The 20287-nt window shown below is 36.6% G+C and overlaps 3 protein-coding genes across 6 annotated transcripts in view; 2 read left to right on the forward strand and 1 right to left on the reverse strand.

Moving 5' to 3' along the window:
• The window catches only part of LOC129780217 (pseudouridylate synthase RPUSD2-like), a 619255-nt gene that overhangs the window by 438354 nt on the left and 160614 nt on the right, over positions 1 to 20287 (forward strand). The window lies entirely within an intron of this gene.
• Positions 14154 to 15301, forward strand: LOC129780220 (uncharacterized). The gene is made up of 3 exons (XM_055788253.1): positions 14154 to 14292; positions 14346 to 14529; positions 14596 to 15301. Coding segments are annotated over exons 1-3 (744 nt in total). The 5' UTR covers positions 14154 to 14290; the 3' UTR covers positions 15154 to 15301.
• Positions 15410 to 17402, reverse strand: LOC129780219 (putative nuclease HARBI1). Its single transcript, XM_055788252.1, has 4 exons — positions 17043 to 17402; positions 16546 to 16978; positions 16338 to 16482; positions 15410 to 16276 (listed from the first exon to the last, which is right to left on the reverse strand). The coding sequence occupies exons 1-4, from the start codon at positions 17153 to 17155 to the stop codon at positions 16017 to 16019; spliced, it is 951 nt and encodes a 316-aa protein (XP_055644227.1). The 5' UTR covers positions 17156 to 17402; the 3' UTR covers positions 15410 to 16016.

Here is a 20287-nt window from a genome sequence, read left to right on the forward strand (position 1 = left end):
GCGGTCAAAGTTTGAGTTTGAAAATCGAAAAATCACCCAAGAGGGGAGTAAAGGAAATCGGGGATTTCGAAAAAAAAATTGATGCTAAATGTCTTAAAATTGCATTAAACGTCGAGATCTAGTGTCATCTCGAAAAAAATGTTTTTTCGAAAATCGGCACTCATCATTATCGTGCAAATCAACATGCCGTAGCAAGTTCCGAATGAAAAATCGAAAACCATACTTCACGATTCGTACTCCGAAAAAAACTCCCCAGAGTGCCGATTTTTGACAAAAAAAAAATTTCGAGATGACATTAGATCTCGACGTTTAATGCAATTTTAAGACATTTGGCATCAAACTTTTTTTTTTTTGAAAACCTCGATTTCCGGTGAATTTTCGATTTTCAAAGACTCAAACTTTGATCGCTTTGCGCCACTCTCCCTAAGGTCCGATTGAACTGAAATTTGGCATAGGGTGTTTTTTCGGGGTGGTGACAAAATGTTCAAATGTTATAGGGTAACTTTTTGAAATTTTAGGGTCGATCTTTTCTCATACCCACCCTAATGTCCATATTACCCGCATCGAAAAAAATGTTGTACGTTTCGGTCTGTTTTAATTTCAATAAAAAACATTGAAAAATATTTTTGACGTAGGACTACGTCTTTCATTTCTATACTGGGGTGTAAGTTCGAAGTTTCGAAAACGAAAACGTTACGCCGGAGAACGAGATTTTGAGCGTTAACAGCTCCTAAACAACTGAACGAAATGGTATGATAAACACTTCATTCGAAAGATAAAATGTCTACGCGTTATATGCTTGTTACTTTCTGATCCAAAAACTTGTTTCAATAGACCTAAAATTGCTTTCAAAACAGGCTATTGATATCACACCAATCGGTATATAAGTGAGTGCCGCTCGGAAATCCACTCAGTTATGATTGCGCAACGATTGAGGTACGATCGCTAGAATGGATGGATTTTTCTCTAACACAGACTTCAAAACCACGGAACCAGGGGAAATCGGCATTGCAAAATAGATGCAAGCAGCGGGTACTTTTGTACTCGTTTGCGCTTTTGCAAATTGAAATGTTTCCCTAACACAGACTTCAAAATCATGAAGCCTGGGGAAATCGGCATTACAAAATAGATGCGAGCTGCGGGTACTTTTGTACTCGCTTGCGTTTCTGCAAATCAGAATGTTTCCCTAACACAGAATGTTTCCCTAACACAGACCATGGAGCATGAGGAAATCGGCATTGCAAAATAGATGCATGCTGCAGGTACTTTTGTACTCGTTTGCGTTTTTGCAAATTGGGACGATTACCTAACACAGATTTCAAAAACATGGAGCCAGGGGGAATTGGCATTTCAAAATAGATGCAAACTCGTTTGCATTTTTGCAAACCGGAATGTGTTTTCCCAATACAGATTCCGAAACCAAGAAATTGGGAAAATAGGCATTGCAGATACATTCATGTCGGCAATAATTTTATACCCCCATGTATTTTTACACTCCGGAACACGTTTTGCTATCACGGTCTACGAAAGCGGGTACAAATGCAACGCTTTGGCTCGATTATTTTAGACTGCATTAGAAGACATCTCTTCATGTCGTCAGCTCACTGAACTTCTACGCATACCGTTTGATGATTAGGCAATATATTGATAACTATTTGCTGCGATAACTACTTCCATAATGCATGGATTGACTTAAATTGGGATTTGTTTGCAATCGAATTCGTTAATAGTTTCATTCATTCACTAGTTTAATCAATACACACAAAAGATAGCTGAGGAACATCCGAGGTGGGATTATTGCTAATTGAAGAAATAATACAATTGATTACTAAGCCAACGGCAGTCCTACGTCAACCTTGCGGTTATATCGTAGGTATAACCCATTTATAGTTTTTTGTAAAATATTTGGCCAATTAGGAAGAAAACAGTATATTGAATTGCAAGAAACTGCCTCAATGTTTTGGGAAACATGAGTTTCCAAAGATATAATTGAAGTTCTTCTTAGCATGTCTGTTTTACCCCACCTCACCTACTGATAGTCGGGAAATATTCAGTCGTCACTAATGTCATGTCATGTCAGCATGTTTCGTACGTTATACCAGTATTCTTCTATGTAATATAAGAAGAATAATATATGATAAAATGGAGGTATGTGTTATTAGCCATTTCGTCATTTTTTGGATAATAATTATCCAGAGTATTTTATTTTTGATTTTCGCAAATTTTGAATAATTTGTATAATAATTCCATATTGAATAGTCAATATGGGTATCAAATGAAAGTGCTCGACTGGTAGAACACAGTAGATAATGAAAAATAAAAATCCAAGATGGCCGCAGTTCCCAAACAACAATTACTTTTTAAGGGTTTCATTCAGCTTGCCTATTTGTATGTATGTTTCAGTGTTTGTAGAGTTGTCCCACATTAATTCAAATTTGACCCCGTTCCTGATCACTGATTGATCTGAAATTTGGAACATACCTCCAATTCTACTGCTATTATGAAACTGCGTATTCCATGATCTTGAAAAATTCAATTTGGTCACCGCTAAATATGGCTGAATGGCTTGACTTGGAGAATAGGTCACCGCCACAAAATGGTCGACTATGTATTTTTTTGCAATCCCCCCAATATTGGTATCAAATGAAATGATTTGACTAATAGAATACAGTACATCCCGCAATTATTCCGAAGAAATAAAAATCAAAAAACAAATTTGGTTGAATAGTTTTATTGTAGAGAAGTATACTAAAGATACAGATAATTGAGCTTGAGCTTGAGCTTGGGTAGACTGTACACTTCGTAGTTGCTCTCCGTGATTGACCTGAACCAACCAAATTGCACAAAGAACACACAGAATGACGCTTGGGACTAGCAAATCATTCTCGTTGTGCAATTCCAGTGATTCGAGCTTTAAATGGTCAATAACGACGCCGGCCACGTCCTTACAGTAACCAGGGGAAGGGAAGGAATGTTAGTATGATAATCGCCGCCCGAAGGCCAGAAGGGTCGCCTCTATAGCGTGGTTCCCTAGCGATTATCATGGAAGGGATAGTTGTTAGTGGGAAGAGGTAAGAATCAGGATTCACTGTGGTAAGTGATATGATTATGTAAACTATTAAACAATTGACGAAACAAAATTCCAAAGATCTTATGAGTCAGAACACGCGTAAAAACTCAAACCCAATAAATGCAGCGATATATTCTATTATTAGACACGCGTATTCTACATCGAACTCTAATTGCGATGGTGGAGATTTAACATTGGGATACCTGAGAAAGTAACCGAGAAAATTCCTTTACAGCCAATCGAATCGACAATACATTCTTATTAATTATTTATCGCGCCTACTTTGTATCGAACTCCAACCACAACGGTGGAAAATGTAACATAATATTACCATTCGCGAGTAATAATTTAAAATTTTGATCACGACGGCGGAGAGTTAAGGTAATATTATATTACCAGGCACGTAGCGTAACCGGCACGGAACGTTTCATGCAAGACAAATATTATTGCATGTGTTTCAAATGTGTATGCGTATATATAGCGGAACGGCTCCGGGCATACACAGCACACTTCAGTGAAATGCATGAAGGAATTCTCGAAAAGAATATTTTGCCGGTGCCGGGCACGAACTACATGGGCGAGTAGCACCATACATACATACCCAACGTCGAAGTTCGTGGTGTGGGTGCGTTCGTCGCTCTTCGGTACGACATCGGTTCAATCACCAGTAGCATTTCTCCGCTCCGTCTGCGCTGCCGGTCCGTACAGAGAAGTTGCTATGCCCGATGATATGAATACATCATGTATTTGTCTGCCGGTGTCGGTACGTGCCGTTTACGCCACGTGCCTGATAACATAAAACGGCCTTTATTTGTGGGAAACCTGAGAAGGTAACCGAGAGAACTCCTTCAAACCAATCGTATCCGCGATATATATTTGCAGGTACCCTTTAAAGAACCCCAATCGCTACGGCGGAATAATACATTAACATCTACATAGACACACCAACTGAAAATACAGATAAAAATAATATAGAAACTTGCTACTTCCATGATTTCCGGTGTCATTTAGGTGCAACGCTACATTACTTTGGCGATATTTGAACTACAACTAAATTCTTTAAATTATTTCAATTTGAACGGTCGTTCTAGAACCACTCTCCCCTACACATAAACCAGGGAATGACCTTCGGGTTAAAGTCCCTTAAAAATAAAAACAACAACCTACACATAAACACGCTCTTCGAAAATGAAAATTAACGAAACCGACACTTTCTCTTTCTCTCAGTTTGCACAAAGAAACAGACGGCAAACTCGAACGCATTGAAACCGGTCAAATACGAAACGTACACTCACACCAATAGTTAACGTATATGCTAAGAAGAACCCACACGCTGGCAAAATTATACAAAAATGCTTTTCAATTCAGTCATAGAAACAGACTGTGATTTTGAAACCTGCGAATCACTCAAGTCCGTTTTATTTACGCTCTTTGAATAGACATATACCAATACATCAACATCACTCGCGCAAGAATCGAAATCCAATTAGATTCTCTGCTAGGCAACATTGCTCCACTACGTAACCGATGTATTCACATTCACTAGTATAAAACATAATTCCATACACATCTGCGAGCTAGAGCAACGCAACGAACGCGGCCGAACTACTACATATGCGGGAATGAAAATTTTACACCGTTCACTACAATTCACATTTTCGATAATTATCAAGCGAGCCTAAATAAATTTCACTAAATTACTAATCCACAAGGCAGGGAATATTTTTATCATGATCTTCTCAAAGCAAATATAATGTTGAATAAACATTGACAATCGCGAAAAGAAGACAGAGTACAACAAGGTCGTCTGGTCTGAACGGCTGCTCAGCTCCACTAATATAAAAAAAGATATTGAAAGGAAAAAGCCTAAAATAAATTATCTTGATATGCACGATCCCATTATTTGCGATAATATCATTACTGCACACACTGCACACTCTTCATTAGGTTGAAATCAAGGAACACAAACACACATGGAATCAAAGCATGGTTCGTAAGTTGTAAATGGGGGAGGACAGATATGGTTTGTGATCGTAACATTTTTTTCACCATCGCAATCCTCATTGCGCCCAGCGACTAAAATATATTTTTATTTCACATATGAATTTAAAAATCACGTAACGGTGATAAAATCACTGAAGGAATCAAATATAATTCGACCGCTCTTCTGGCAGCCACCGAGAGTTTTCTGCACCTCACTCACACACTCACACTTATAGTGGGCATCGTTAAATGAAATGAGCAACGAAAATAAACACGACCGAACGTGGGCATTTTCAAAATGATAAAATAAAATTAAAATTAACTGATACACTATAATATTCTAGAAATATATTTTGATATATTTTTTATATTGTATATTTTGAAACACACACAACTGCGAACACAAATTTAACTTTGCATAAACGGACGAAGCAAAAGCATGTCTATTCATGTTCAGCGTCTCGTCAACAAGATAAAAGTGTTCAAAAAATGGATAACTGAATACATTTTATTCGTTCCGGGAATTCCAGCAAACTCCAGATGATTCATTTGGAATTGCTATCACACTTTCTCGAATCACTAAAAAACTAAAAAAAGAGAACAGAAGCACAATAATTAAAAAAAATAACAGAGCGCAAACGGACACGTCTGTCTTCCACCGCTGCTAAACCCGAACTCTATACTAAAGATACAGATAATTCACTAAAAACTAGAAAATAAAATAAGTAAAAAAAACTTTTTAAGTTAAACGGATCAACGTATTAAAAGCTAAAAAATAATTAGGCAAGTAGCAGTCAGTAGTTATCACATCCGTTCCTTCGTTAATCTAGGGCAATGATGAGACTAAAATTAAATCGTGGGACATATGATGAAACAACTAACTGCGGATAATGGAAATCTAAAGTTTATTTCTTACCTAATTATTCTCGGAATGTTTTCATGATGTACTGTATTCTATCAGTCAGATCATTTCATTTGATACCGATATTGAGGGGATTGTAAAAAAATACATAGACGACCATTTTGTGGCGATGACCTTTTCGAATTTATGTTGTTCATAATGTAGTGTATTCTCCAAGTCAAGCCATTCAGTCATTTTCTAGCGATGGCCAAATTGAATTTTTCAAGATCATGGAACACGCAGTTTTATAATGACAGTAGAATTAAAGGTGTCTTCCAAATTTCAGATCAATCAGACAGCAGAAACGGGGTCAATTTTCTATTATTGTGGAACAACCCTACAAACATTCAAACATACATACAAACAGGTCAAGCTGAATGAAACTATTTAAAAAGTAATTGGTTATGTTTGACTAGTTGAGCACTTTCATTCGATACCCATATTGAAGGGGTTTTGGGAAAACTTAAATTGATGGAATTTTGAGAAAATATGTACATTTTGTACCGACCGCCATCTTGGATTTTCAAGATCATAGAATTATAATGACACCAGAGATAAAGATGTGTTCCAAATTTCAAACCAAAGGTCAACAGGAAGGTGGTTAAATTTCTATTGCATCCATACATCCTTATACGGCATTTTGCTATAACGGCCCTCTTCATGTAAGGCACGGTTTCGATTTACGGCCTAAAATGATTCACCATAACGGCACAAACACTTGTTTTGATATCGATATAGCTCATTGGCATTATTTTATTTTATATGTCGATCATCTGAATCGGTCCAGTAGCTGAAAAGTTTTGAATTTTGAAAAGAAAAACACATTTTTGGGAAAAAGGAGAAAAAAATATTTTTTGAACCACCCTAAAATGGGAATGGGCACCTTTATGGAAAAAAAAACGAGTCTAATACTTTGCGATAAGGAACAAAACAACCAGTTTTAACAAAAATTTGAGAACCAATTTCTGTATACAAACACATATTCTATGTAATATGAAGAGTTGTTTCATTTTTGTTTTATAGATTATTGTTGGTTTACGGATTCTGTTATTATTTTATGTACAAATCTATGTTCTTGTTATGTACGTATTTTTAATTAAAATGAAATATAAAGATAAAATGCATTTTGAATGATAAACCATATTTTAATAAATTTGGAATTTGTATCAGAAAAATTGATTCTATATACGGCTTCTCGCTTTGCGGCCGAGTTTCGTGGAACGAATCTAGGCCGTTAAGCGAGGTATGGGTGTTATGGGGTACAGCGCTACAGACAAAGTTACAAAGTTACAAAGTTACAAAGTTACAAAGTTACAAAGTTACAAAGTTACAAAGATACAAAGTTACAAAGTTACAAAGTTACAAAGTTACAAAATTACAAAGTTACAAAGTTACAAAGTTACAAAGTTACAAAGTTACAAAGTTACAAAGTTACAAAGTTACAAAGTTACAAAGTTACAAAGTTACAAAGCTACAAAGTTACAAAGTTACAAAGTTACAAAGTTACAAAGTTACAAAGTTACAAAGTTACAAAGTTACAAAGTTACAAAGTTACAAAGTTACAAAGTTACAAAGTTACAAAGTTACAAAGTCACAAACATACAAACGGGTCCAAGCTAAATAAACCGTTCAACAAATAAGTGCAAATCATAGTTATATTATGTTTATCGACAGAAAATTCTTTTTTTATGATTCGATTAATTCGAGTGAAAAAAAAATCAATACTCCGGATAATCGAGTCCGACCTGTATTTGCATCACACGCACACCTTGTTACATGCCAGCGAGTGTGAGTCAACTGGGAGAAAAGCCGTTGCAAGAGCGTTCGCAATGAATATTTGGTGCAATGGAAACATTGACATAAGGAAACGAATTGCGCCAGCTGTGTATTACTCTCGCGAGGGCAAGAATGGATCATCAATCATCTTCTACTGCTTCTCCATAACCAGTCAAACCATTGGTTTGTTAGTTACCTTTTCAGGGTAACCAAAACATTCCATCAAACGGTTATTTATAAAATTTCGATGCGTTCCGCAGAAATATCCGAAGTTCGGCTGAGCCTGAAATAAACCGAAGCGAAATATTTAATCAACAAATAAAATCACAGTGTGGAAGAAAATCCATAGGAAAACCTTCTCCGAATCAGACCTTGCTCCTGAGCAGTGTTTTGTTTCGAAAATTATGTCCATCTACGTTATGTAGAATAAGAATCGAAACCAACCGGAAAAAAATGAAAAGTACGTAAGGAAATACTCCAAAGACCGTCCGATGAACCACAAATTGGTGGAATTCTGCGCTCAACAGGTTGATAATCCGTCGAACTCTGCTACCCCACTCTGAAGCGATGATGCTCTGAACATACCATATGTATTATGCTCTAGCGCTTATCAGCAACCTGTCCCTTAGAGGATCAAGCTGTCATCGCCACAATCAACATCCATTAGCGGAATCGTTGGCATTTATCTGCCGCGGCTTTTGTGTGGGCGCCGCCGCAGCGCGTGCCTTCGATGCAATGTTGGCACATACATGCGATGCGGAGAAATTGACACACTGTCATCAATCTTCCTCTTCCTTTGGTCTCGCGGGACGAAGAGGGGTGCCACCGGAATCTCATCATGAATTATTCAAAGCGATCGCTGCGGCTGATAATTATGAAACGGAACTATGAAACGGAATCCTTGCGGCGTGTGAGACGTTGGAAATGATTGGAATCGAGTTGGGAGCATATACTGTGTTTGGAATCAACTCATGACACGCCATGTCGTGAACGACTTTGGTAATCGATAAAATATTAGTCTAAACACCAGCTAAGGACCGAAGCTCTGAACGTTGAAATGTCTTCGCCCAATTAAACCACCGAGCTTCGAGAGAGCCATGAATCGCAATTAGCACCCAACGGCCAAAGAATATGTTCAAGGAAAACAGTTTTCCCCACAAACACACACTTCAGAGAGCTTTTGTGTCTGGCATTTGGCCTGCGCGCTTAAGTTACCTCATAACAATTCTCGCCTATCTCGATGGAGGCACGCCTGCACACATTTCGTCCTGTCCTTCAACACAGAGCCCGCGCTCTACTTCTCGACTCGAAAGGAAGGACGTTGCCCGTGGCCCCACAATCCCTTCGAGGATGTTTATTGCGTGTTGTTTTTCAGCCCCCTATACTAATACCAACGCGCAAATATCATTCCGCCAACCGTCGGACACCAAATAGCACCGCCGTTAGGCTTCCTATCGCAGCACCGGAGATTGCCGATAGCTGCCAGCAATTTGGGCCAACACGAACGAACACGTGCTGATACTGCAGAATGGGACCCATATATACATTGGAGGCGGCGAGGATTCGAAACAATGTTCTAATCGGTCGATGCCAGTCGAAGTGCGCTTCGTATTCTTGCCCAAGCATTGCCGGAAAACCGGCCTAAAAGCCGCTGGTTTTACAATTTCGATGAAAACCAATAACGCTAACGCTAACGAGAAATGAGAGAGAAAAGCTGACTGGAAAGGCCCAATTTATACATCGGAAAATGCAAATATGAGACGACCTCACGCCTACCCCAACGGATAATGCTGGACGATCTTCCGCACAAGCTCGTGTGTTCAGGATTCGACCTTTTGCCAGAGAGGATGCTTTGTGCTTTCTCTGCACTTTCCCTCCGAAACCCCCAACGTTTGCCAGAATGCCATCGCTTGGGTGGGTTCCATCGCAGTTTGGGGGCTGAACCCAATCTATGCTTGAAATAGAATTTCCATTTCATCACGAAGGTTGCCTTTTCTGGCACTGCAAGGGAAAAGGCAGGCGGGCAGCCCCAGAAACAAAAGCATAACGAGGAAAACAAAGTTCTGCGCCATCATTCGATTCCGATTCCGGTTGGGGTGGGGAAAGACGGGAGGAGGTCAACGGCCGGCGGTGGGGGTTCCCAGACTGAAATTTGTATCCTAAAATTTACGCGCGCCGGTTTGGGTGGGAGTTGGAGAAAAACCCAACAACGAAGACGATGATTTGTGTTGGTCCTTCGGACCGGACGTCGCTAAGCTAATGTATATGTTTTCAATTTAAACCAAAACGTTGTCTGAGCCTTTGCACTCACCATCAAGTTTCTGCCTTTAAAACATATAAAAAAACAACACCCCGACTTCTGGTTTAGATTTTCAGTTTCAGCTGAAAATCCATTGTCTGTGTTGAATGGGCTAAAGCATAGTTTCAAAAATCCTTTGTTTTCTCACACAATCCTGTCGCGCTCTGCAAACAGGAATCGATTAAAATGTTCGGAGTGGAATTAAACGATGAAAAACAACAGATTCGGAACGAGTCAAACAAAAAAACCCCACATTTTCAAACAAGCAAACAAATGTCTGTCTGCATGGGTGAAGCGAAGAATGGGAAATTCAGCGGATGCGAAACCCTTTGATTGTGACTGTCGGCTCGCTCTCTCTCTCTGTCTCTGTCTCGAATCAATGCACGAAATCGCACGAAACTGGAAATTGCTGAATATGTTCATATCTATCTGCGAACTGTGCCATTCTTTTGTTGTCTAAAATGGCAGTTTGCTCGACGGGAATTGAAGTATGGATTTTTAGAAGCAAATCATATTTTTACGCATCTGTTGTTAGAAGTATGATCTTGCTTCCACTGTTTATCTATAGATGGCTCTAGAGGAAAATGTTTGAAATAAATTGAAATAAATAGATCATAAACGTCGTAAGTAAAGTTTAGTGTTTTCCAAATATGTGCCTGTATCATAAACTTATTTCCAAAGAGAATTTTCTGAATGAATTCTTGCTGTTTTCCGACAGATGGCGTCACGAGAACTACATTTATAGGAGGCACCTATAGACAGGCCTAAAATTCAATGTATGTTATTTTAACGAAGTCTAAACAAATAGTTGATCGTCTCTAATTAACAATTTTTCACAAAAGAAAAATTTACGGGGAATTCGACTCCACAGCTTTAGTACAAAAAGAAAGGTGGTGTCCAGGGCACTACCACATTGTTAATGATTATCGCTATTTGTCACTACGAATATTATCGAATTTCGAATACTAACTAAATTTTTTCCAATTTAAAATTGTTGGGGCCCTGATATGAGCCAGCAGTTTGAGTAGTTTTGTCGCAATACTTCGGAAAAAGAATATAACTCACTAAAATAAGAGTATTAAAGAAAATTTTGCACACCTTTTTTACGTTCGAAAGAACCGTATTGTATGCTGTCGCGCCCGCGTGTAGTGTGTGTACAGCAGTTCTTATGTTAACACAATTTGAAAAAATTCGAAAATTTTTACATTGACGCCCAGCCTTAACAAAGACTATCAACTACTGGCTGGTTTGAACGATAATAGAATAGACATCGCAAATGCAATTTCTATACTCTCATATGTGGCAATTGTTGAGGATAGCAGATTGTTCGTATCGTTTCAGCACGTGAGGTTTTCGATTGGGTAATTATCGACATTTTTAAATCATTAATTTAAAAATACATATCATCTATATTGTACTTAGATCGATTGATGCAAACACTACTTCAATCTACCGAAGAATGGTCAAATAATGAGCTTTCGAAATCTTTCATTTTCTCGTTACATTGAAATATTTTTCGTTATCTGAAAATCTAAAAATTTCACAATCGAATAAAGTTTTACGCCCTAAATCTGTCTCTTAAACGTAATACTTTTTTGAGAATTCCGACGGAGAAATATCGAAAAAATGTGCAGGTATTGCCGCTTGATAGTGATTTTTATGCTGAATATTGACGAATTCTATACCAACTCGTCTTAGGAGTTGGCAGCACCATCTCAGACTGCAATGAAATTTAGTGGGTGTAAACTCATTGGTTGTCTAAACAACTTTGCATACTTGAAATCTCCAAGGATTGAACTGCTTTTAAGAAAGGTTTTTTTTTATTATTTTTTACAAAATTTGAGAAATTATTCAAATATTCATTAAAATATATCTATGAATTTTAATAAAATATGTACACAGAAATTTCAAACATTACAATTAATGTTCTTAAAAAACACTTTTTTTTAAATAAAACAGTATATATATATATATATATATATATATATATATATATATATATATATATATATATATATATTTATGGTTTCACAGTATTTTTCATGTCCAAAACGTCGTGCAAAATGTATCCCATCGTTCTTTCGTTCTTTCGAAATGCATACGGCTTCAGCTACCGCGCGTAACTTCACTTTACGATCGTTCAAAACAAGTCGATGCACTTGTTCTACGATTTTTACATTCCTAGCCTCTTTTGGCATTGCAGAGAAAGATGCAACTGTGCTGCTTGTACAGCCCATTTTAAATTCACTAAACCACCGATAAACTGTTGTTCTCGAAGGAGCAGAAGTGGAATAACATTTCGTCAACCACTGCATTGATTGTTCAGGAGTTTTTCCCATCAAACAATGTTGATTTGAAGTGACACTTAAACAACTGTAGTTTGTGAACAAATAAACGAAATGTCATGAAACTTCCCACATAAGCTAGCGACAGATGAATCTCTCGAAATGCATCTTGTTAATTTCTTAGTGGCGCCATCTGTTGAAAAATCCCGGAACTTTTCAGCCCTTGGGATACGTCGATCAATTGCTTAATTTTTTATCTACAAACCACACAACTTAATTTGACAAACTCTGTTTTGTAAATTGACACATTAACACATTAAAAATTTCCAATCAAAATCCTAAATCCGTACCTGGAAAACAAGATCATAAAGTACATTGTATAAATGAGAATATTCAACGATTATAACCTTTCAAAAGTAATAAAAACCTGATAAAACATGTCAAAAAAAAATTTGAATAACAAAGTTAAAAAAAAAATTAAATTTAAAAAAATATAAATTTGATAAATTATTTACGGCAATGCCAAATGCAGTGGCTAAACGAAGAGATATGATGAGAATGACGAGAATGATACGAGTTATGAGAATGATACGAGTGATGAGAATGATACGAGTGATGAGAATGATACGAGTGATGAGAATGACACAAGTGATGATGATGATGATGATGATGATGATGATGATGATGATGATGATGATGATGATGATGATGATGATGATGATGATGATGATGATGATGATGATGATGATGATGATGATGATGATGATGATGATGATGATGATGATGATGAGATGAAAGTGATAAAAGTGACAACACAGCTCTGTGCTTGAATCAAAAGTATGGGATAGAGCCTATAATTTAACTGTCAGAACATATTAGAGCCTCGCGAAGTTTTTTTTTTGCCGAAAGCATCATCAGAGCGACGGCAGAATCTCCAAGGTGTGCGTGTTGTGGTTTTCAATATGGTTATCATGTTTTGACTCGACTCGTAAAGTTTGCTGTGCTGCTCATATCGTGGTCATATATATTTTTATAGCGACATAAAATGTTGTGATAAAAGCATATTGGTCGACCAACCAATTTTATTCAGTAAGTAATGGTCTCTTTTAACTCGGTAGTCTCCCCTTTCTCATTACCAGTGAAGGTCCTTTCGCAAAGCAGTAATTATTAGTTTTAATTTAACAAGCACATTTGTTCATTTGAATTACGGCTCAGTCGAGAGCCGTAATTAAATTAAATTCAAGAAGATGTTATGTTCAACAAGTCGAATAATCATTAAATGATGTTCTCATTAAAAAAATGCGAAAACGAATTCGTTTAATTTGACGAGCAGAGTTTAATTACCGTCAGAACAATGTTTTCCATCGAGAATGACACACTTTGACTGAGACTAATACAATCTGAATCTTTTTCCAACACCATTAAAGACGATCCGAATTAGCGCGTGAAAATATGTCCTCCGACTCCGTCACCTCGAAACATCAAACGCCCCACACAATCCGTATCTAGTAGCACCCGTCACCATGGGGAAAACACATAATGTTCGCGTGGGAGTCACTGTCTAACAGATAGCAAAGAAAAAAAATGCTCACTCACGAACGCGAAGAAGGGACTACTCGCAAACTTCTGGTTTTGTTTCGTAGAACAATAAATTTTCACCAATAAAATTGTCGCTTCCGATTTCATGAGTTTTTCGTGAGTGCGCTGTAATTTATTTCTTTTCATCAACAACAACACACAGTCGTTCGACGGAAAACAAAGGTGTCTATTCTGTATTTCAATCGATTCGAAATATTTCGAACGACTTGGTAAATTCCATTCCCTGTTTCGTTCGAGGTGTTTTCAAATTCGAATACCTTTCGTTCGGACTGTTTTGTTTTCGAACATCTTTCATTCGAATCAAACCAAACGTCAAACCCACTTTGTTTATGAAGGAGTGAATAATTTCCGCAGCGGATGAGCGGTGAACTGCAAAAATGTAAGCTAATTTTTAATCATTTTTTTCTTTAAATTAATTTTAACGTTCAACAGGGAAAAAAACAAAAACAAAACAACCACTAAAAATCAGTTCGAGCGGATTGTGCTGCTTCTGGAGCAAGAGCCGGACATAGCAAAGGGTTTCTCCCGAGGAAATTCCGGACCCTACTGGGATGATCTGGCGGCAGAAGTCAATAGTTTGGGACCGCCTATTCGCGATGGAAGTGGATGGAAAAAGGTATATACTAAAACGAATCCGAAACATATGTTTATAGTCTTATTTTTGCCCTGGTTTTCTGTGTAGGTTTGGGCGGACTATAAGTCCGGATTAAAGCGAAAACTCGCTCACAACAAACGGGAGCAGAGGGCGACAGGTGGAGGACCCAATAAAATTATCAATTTGTCCGAGCTGGAGGAGCAGGCAGTTCTACTAACTGGGTTACTTGCGACCGTGGAAGGAATCCCGGGTACCTCATCTCATGGAACACAGTTGGGTTCGCCTTCGGGTGAACCTCAAGCTGCAGACCAGGAAAATTTTATATATTATGGTACTTCCGACGAGTGTGACGGTATCAATAATACCATTCACTTCCAGCCCTCTCAGCCGAAAAAATCCAGACCTTCTACCACGAGGCTATTAGAGCTGCAAGTCGAGCAACAAAACAAATTTCACACCAATGTGAAATCCCTGTTAAAAAACACAAACAAGAATTTGAGTGATCTGGTTCATTATCAGCGCCAATCAGCTCGAGCGATTCTTTCCGTGGATGCCACACTCAAAGAACATCTGAGTGAACAAAAACGACATAACCACGAGATGGAGAAGATCGCGCTGGAGAAATCAATAGCGACAAATCCTTGAAACGCAGATTGCGTATATTTCAGAACATTAGAATAATGTTTCAAAATATCAGTGATCTGATTTTTTATCTTTATATTGTAACTCAAGTATAAAAAAATGAAAAAAAGTTCTAATCGTATTTTTATATCTTTCCATGGAAGAAAAATCTTACTTAATTTTTTCTTTGAAGTTTGTTTGGAATAGCATCAAAATTATATAAACTTTTTTAAAATTCACGAATTTCGCCAATAGTTTATGGAACTTCCTTAACCCCTTCACGTACAACATTGAACTTCACTCGTTGTTTCTCGATGTGAAATAATTACATAGCTTCAGGCATATGATGAGGATACCGACAACTGAAGATTATAAAATTTCCGTTATTTAAAAAAAAATTGAATGAGCTAAAAATATAAAATATAATTTGAATATTATAATTAAAATAAAAACGAACGAGTTAGTACGTAGTAATAACTCCTTCGTTTTTATTTTAAACACAACATGTATTTGCTCATCATAGGGCACCCATGTTAGATACCCACACTCAGCAGAGTAGCGGAACGACTCGAAGTGCTCGTTTTGGGCCGTGCTGTTGGAAATTAAATCGTACAGCAAGGGGTTAAAACAACGCAAAAAGTATTAATAATGGTTATTTGAATACTTGGCCTGCTTACGAGAAATCGATAATGACATGTTCTCAAAGTGTTGGCAGGAATAAGAGTAAATAATTCTGCCGAAACCATAGTTAAGTAAGGAAGACACTTCCTTTTCCGGTGGTTGTTATTTATTTGAGCATTTGCAAACAAGTTAGATGAAATTTAACAGTCATAAATATTAATTTAAACAAAAGTTTATTATGTAAACAGCTGCATAACATATTATAACTACTGAGAACGACCAAATTCTAAGCATATATTGTGAAGTGCACAGCATACATTTATAATTTGAGCGCATTTAGTAGGATTGTAGTGAAGTTGTCTCGCGCCAAGGATGCATCTAAACCGATTTTTTAGTAAACCGATTGTCCGCTCGACGATAGCACGACCCAAGGCATGCCTGCGATTAAAATCGCTCTCCAAACTCCCTTCCTCCGCTGCTCTGAATGGCGTTACTAACCAAGGTTCCGATGGATAACCAGCATCACCTGAAAATATTTTATCACACAGTACATACAAGTATACTAAAATATTGTAGTTGAACATTACCTAGAATCTTAGTATTAACTTCACCATTTTGGTGAAGCTGCTCAAAGTGAGTTCTTGCAGGGCTTACACGCCATATATGAGAGTCATGATTAGATCCCTGGAAGGTAGGATCAACGAAACGAATCCTTTGCTGATCGTCACAAACCTATGTTGATAAAAAAGAGTATTTGTTCATTGATTTGTTAATTCAAATACTAATAATACTTACAATCAGAACGTTGAGACTATAAAATCCCTTCCGATTAAAAAACAAATTTCGATTCAGCTTAGGTGGAATAATTTTTACGTGGGTTCCATCCAAACACATAATAACACCCGGAATTGATGTTTTCTGATAGAAGTGTAGTTTAGCACGCCGCTGTTCGTCTTCCGTCATATTTAGGGAAATCCATTTCTTACACAGTGTCCGCTCCAGAATGTTAAGCATTTCAGTCAGCACCTTGGAAAATGTGGGCTGTGCTATGGCAATGTGATAATCTTGCCCTGCTCCATGTTGATAATTTCCTTCAGCAAAGAATCGCAAACATGCTGCGAGTTTCACCTCCGTGGATAGACCACCTTTCCTTGTGGTAAGGCAGTTCTCAATTTCCTCTAAAACGTACCGAAAAGCTTCCTTACTTAGACGAAAACTTTTGATGAATCTGAATAAGGGCAAAATTAATCAATAAGAGAAACAAACATGGGATTTTTGAGACGGATACTTACGCTTCATCAGAAAGTTTCATGAAGTCGGTTGATTTTCGGTGGTTTCGCCGATGGTAGCAAGGCATTCCAATTTCTTCTTGCTCCGCCAAAATCGGTAACAAAACGGAATCCATTGAACGAGAAAATTTTCTCACAAATTTCTCTTAGGATCAAAAATTAACTGAAATTCAACTCGCACTCGCCGCTATTTAATACGGTGTTTCTTTTTGTTTATCGGTTTTTGACAGATCGATGCATATTCGAAATTTTCTAACACTTTCGTTCGAAACGAGCAAAACGATTGGAATAGGGAATGGTAAATTCGAAAACGATCGAAATATCACTTTCGAACGAAATAGAAATCCGTCGGAATACAGAATAGGCACCAAAGTATCGTAAAAAAAGGAGCAAAACAGCAGACCAAAAAAAAAGTAAGAACGACACGCAGAGTTCGCAGAGTCGAAACAAAACTTTGCTGGCGTCGTCTATTTTTAATGAGTCGCTCTAATGCGGCACTGGAAAACGCGTTGTGTACTTCCTAACGAGCTATCAAACAGTTATTGTGTGATTTATGTGGTAGGAAATTATGATGACTGCGCCACTTGGGTTTTGGTGCCGCTGCATGATTGCTCCACCCAACCTCCCTTCATTACGCCCAACGACGACTGCAAAAGCGCCTTTCTGGGGCTTAATTAGGCCTTCCAAAATTAGTTCGGTTGAAAACATGCTTTCGAAGTGCTCCACGCGTTGACAAATAAAGTCATGAAAAGAGTTGGTACTTTAATCGAAATTCGCCGCCCCCACAAAGGGCTCTGATTATCTTCTCCGCTGCTCTCGGTGGGTTAATTCGAAAATTTTAACGTTCCCTCCCAAATGGATACCATTCGATATTCATGATTGGCACCAACCCGCGCGGTCCTTTTGCGATCCTAGCGCGGATCGCCGCTGTCAAACGACAACAACTGTTGTTAGAGAATTAGGAAAAATCAAAATCTCAATATTCATGAACCGACGACAACAGGGCAAAGTTTGAAAGTTGTTTCGGATTATGTGTTCCATTGGTACGCGACCGACGAGCTTGTGTTCGATTAGAAATTCAATTAAAAATCTAAATTGAATTTTGATTTTTGTTTGAATAATGGTCTAGCGTTTGCGTTGGGTGTGTGTGAAATTTTACCACCAAAAGTCGACGCGTTTAAGGGGGAACACAAAATGCTGTAGAACTAGAGAAAGAGAGCTTTAAACCAGAAAGCGAGGGATTTCATTCGGTGGAAGTAATACTGCTGATTCAGAGGGTCAGAAAATGCAAATTGAAGTTGTTCTATGATGATGACACTGCATGAAATCGGATATTGAGGAGTGTATTTTAGCAGCAATGGACTCGGACTGTATCCAAACAACTTTGCAAGCCGAGCCGAGCGATGACTGAGTGCTTTTTTGCTGAGGCATAATGAAATGTAAATAAAACTCGGCGCGAAGCATCCTCTGCTCAGTACTGTTTTTAGCAAGATGGAATAGGAAAAGGTTCTAGTAATTTTTTAATTTGGGATGTTTTATTTTTCTGTGAATGTGGGGTGTGAAAAATGATTATTCATAGCTGCGCTATCAATCAGTTCAAATTATGTATAGCTATCAACAAGTGTATAAGCTACGAATGTATGAATGCTGGTTCATACATATTTACATTTAGAAGCTTTCGAAGGATATCACAGAACTATATGGATTATTAGCAATATTATTTCACTAATGATTTTTTATGATTCTAATTCACAACCTTTTTATCTTTCTTATTCTCTCTTAAAGAAATTCTTATAATTATCATTATTCTCAGCATACTCATCATTCTTTTAATTGTCATCATTTTCACCATTCTCATCATTCTCATCCAATTACAGAAAATACAAAAAAAAACAGAGAAGATATAAAAAAATAAATACAGAAAATACAGAAAATACAGAAAATACAGGAAATACAGAAAATATAGGAAATACAGAAAATATAGGAAATACAGAAAATATAGAAAATACAGAAAATACAGAAAATACAAAAATATAGAAAATACAGAAAATACAGAAAATACAGAAAATACAGAAAATACAGAAAATACAGAAAATATAGAAAATACAGAAAATACAGAAAATACAGAAAATACAGAAAACACAGAAAATACAGAAAATACAGAAAATATGGAAAATACACAAAACACAGAAAATACGGAAAATACAGAAAATACAGAAAATACAGAAAATACAAAAAATACAGAAAATACAGAAAATACAGAAAATACAGAAAATACAGAAAATACAGAAAATACAGAAAATACAGAAAATACAGAAAATACAGAAAATACAGAAAATACAGAAAATACAGAAAATATAGGAAATACAGAAAATATCGGAAATACAGAAAATATAGAAAATACAGAAAATACAGAAAATACAGAAAATACAAAAATATAGAAAATACAGAAAATACAGAAAATACAGAAAATACAGAAAATCCAGAAAATATAGAAAATACAGAAAATACAGAAAATACAAAAAATACAGAAAATACAGAAAAAACAGAAAATACAGAAAATACAGAAAATACAGAAAATACAGAAAATACAGAAAATACATAAAATACAGAAAATACAGAAAATACAGGAAATACAGAAAATACAGAAAATACAGAAAATACAGAAAATACAGAAAATACAGAAAATACAGAAAATACAGAAAATACAGAAAATACAGAAAATACAGAAAATACAGAAAATACAGAAAACACAGAAAATACAGAAAATACAGAAAATACAGAAAATACAGAAAATACAGAAAATACAGAAAATACAGAAAATACAGAAAATACAGAAAATACAGAAAATACAGAAAATACAGAAAATACAGATAATACAGAAAATACAGAAAATACAGAAAATACAGAAAATACAGAAAATATAGGAAATACCGAAAATACAGAAAATACAGAAAATACAGAAAATACAGAAAATACAGAAAATACAGAAAATACAGAAAATACAGAAAATACAGAAAATACAGAAAATACATAAAACACAGAAAATACAGAAAATACAGAAAATACAGAAAATACAGAAAATACAGAAAATACAGAAAATACAGAAAATACAGAAAATACAGAAAATACAGAAAATACAGAAAATACAGAAAATACAGAAAATACAGAAAATACAGAAAATACAGAAAATACAGAAAATACAGAAAATACAGAAAATACAGAAAATACAGAAAATACAGAAAATA

The sequence above is a fragment of the Toxorhynchites rutilus genome, chromosome 3 (genome assembly GCF_029784135.1).
Source record: "Toxorhynchites rutilus septentrionalis strain SRP chromosome 3, ASM2978413v1, whole genome shotgun sequence".
NCBI classification, from domain to species: domain Eukaryota; kingdom Metazoa; phylum Arthropoda; class Insecta; order Diptera; family Culicidae; genus Toxorhynchites; species Toxorhynchites rutilus.

What these genes read in the sequence shown, in the direction of transcription:
- LOC129780220 (XM_055788253.1), top strand. An exon ending in ATGGAAGTGGATGGAAAAAG is followed by an intron (nt 14,530 to 14,595) that starts GTATATACTAAA and finishes TTTTCTGTGTAG; the next exon opens with GTTTGGGCGGACTATAAGTC.
- LOC129780219 (XM_055788252.1), bottom strand. Translation starts at nt 17,155, where the DNA reads ATGGATTCCGTTTTGTTACCGATTTTGGCGGAGCAAGAAGAAATTGGA. An exon ending in ATAGTCTCAACGTTCTGATT is followed by an intron (nt 16,483 to 16,545) that starts GTAAGTATTATT and finishes TTATCAACATAG; the next exon opens with GTTTGTGACGATCAGCAAAG. An exon ending in AGTTAATACTAAGATTCTAG is followed by an intron (nt 16,277 to 16,337) that starts GTAATGTTCAAC and finishes AAATATTTTCAG; the next exon opens with GTGATGCTGGTTATCCATCG.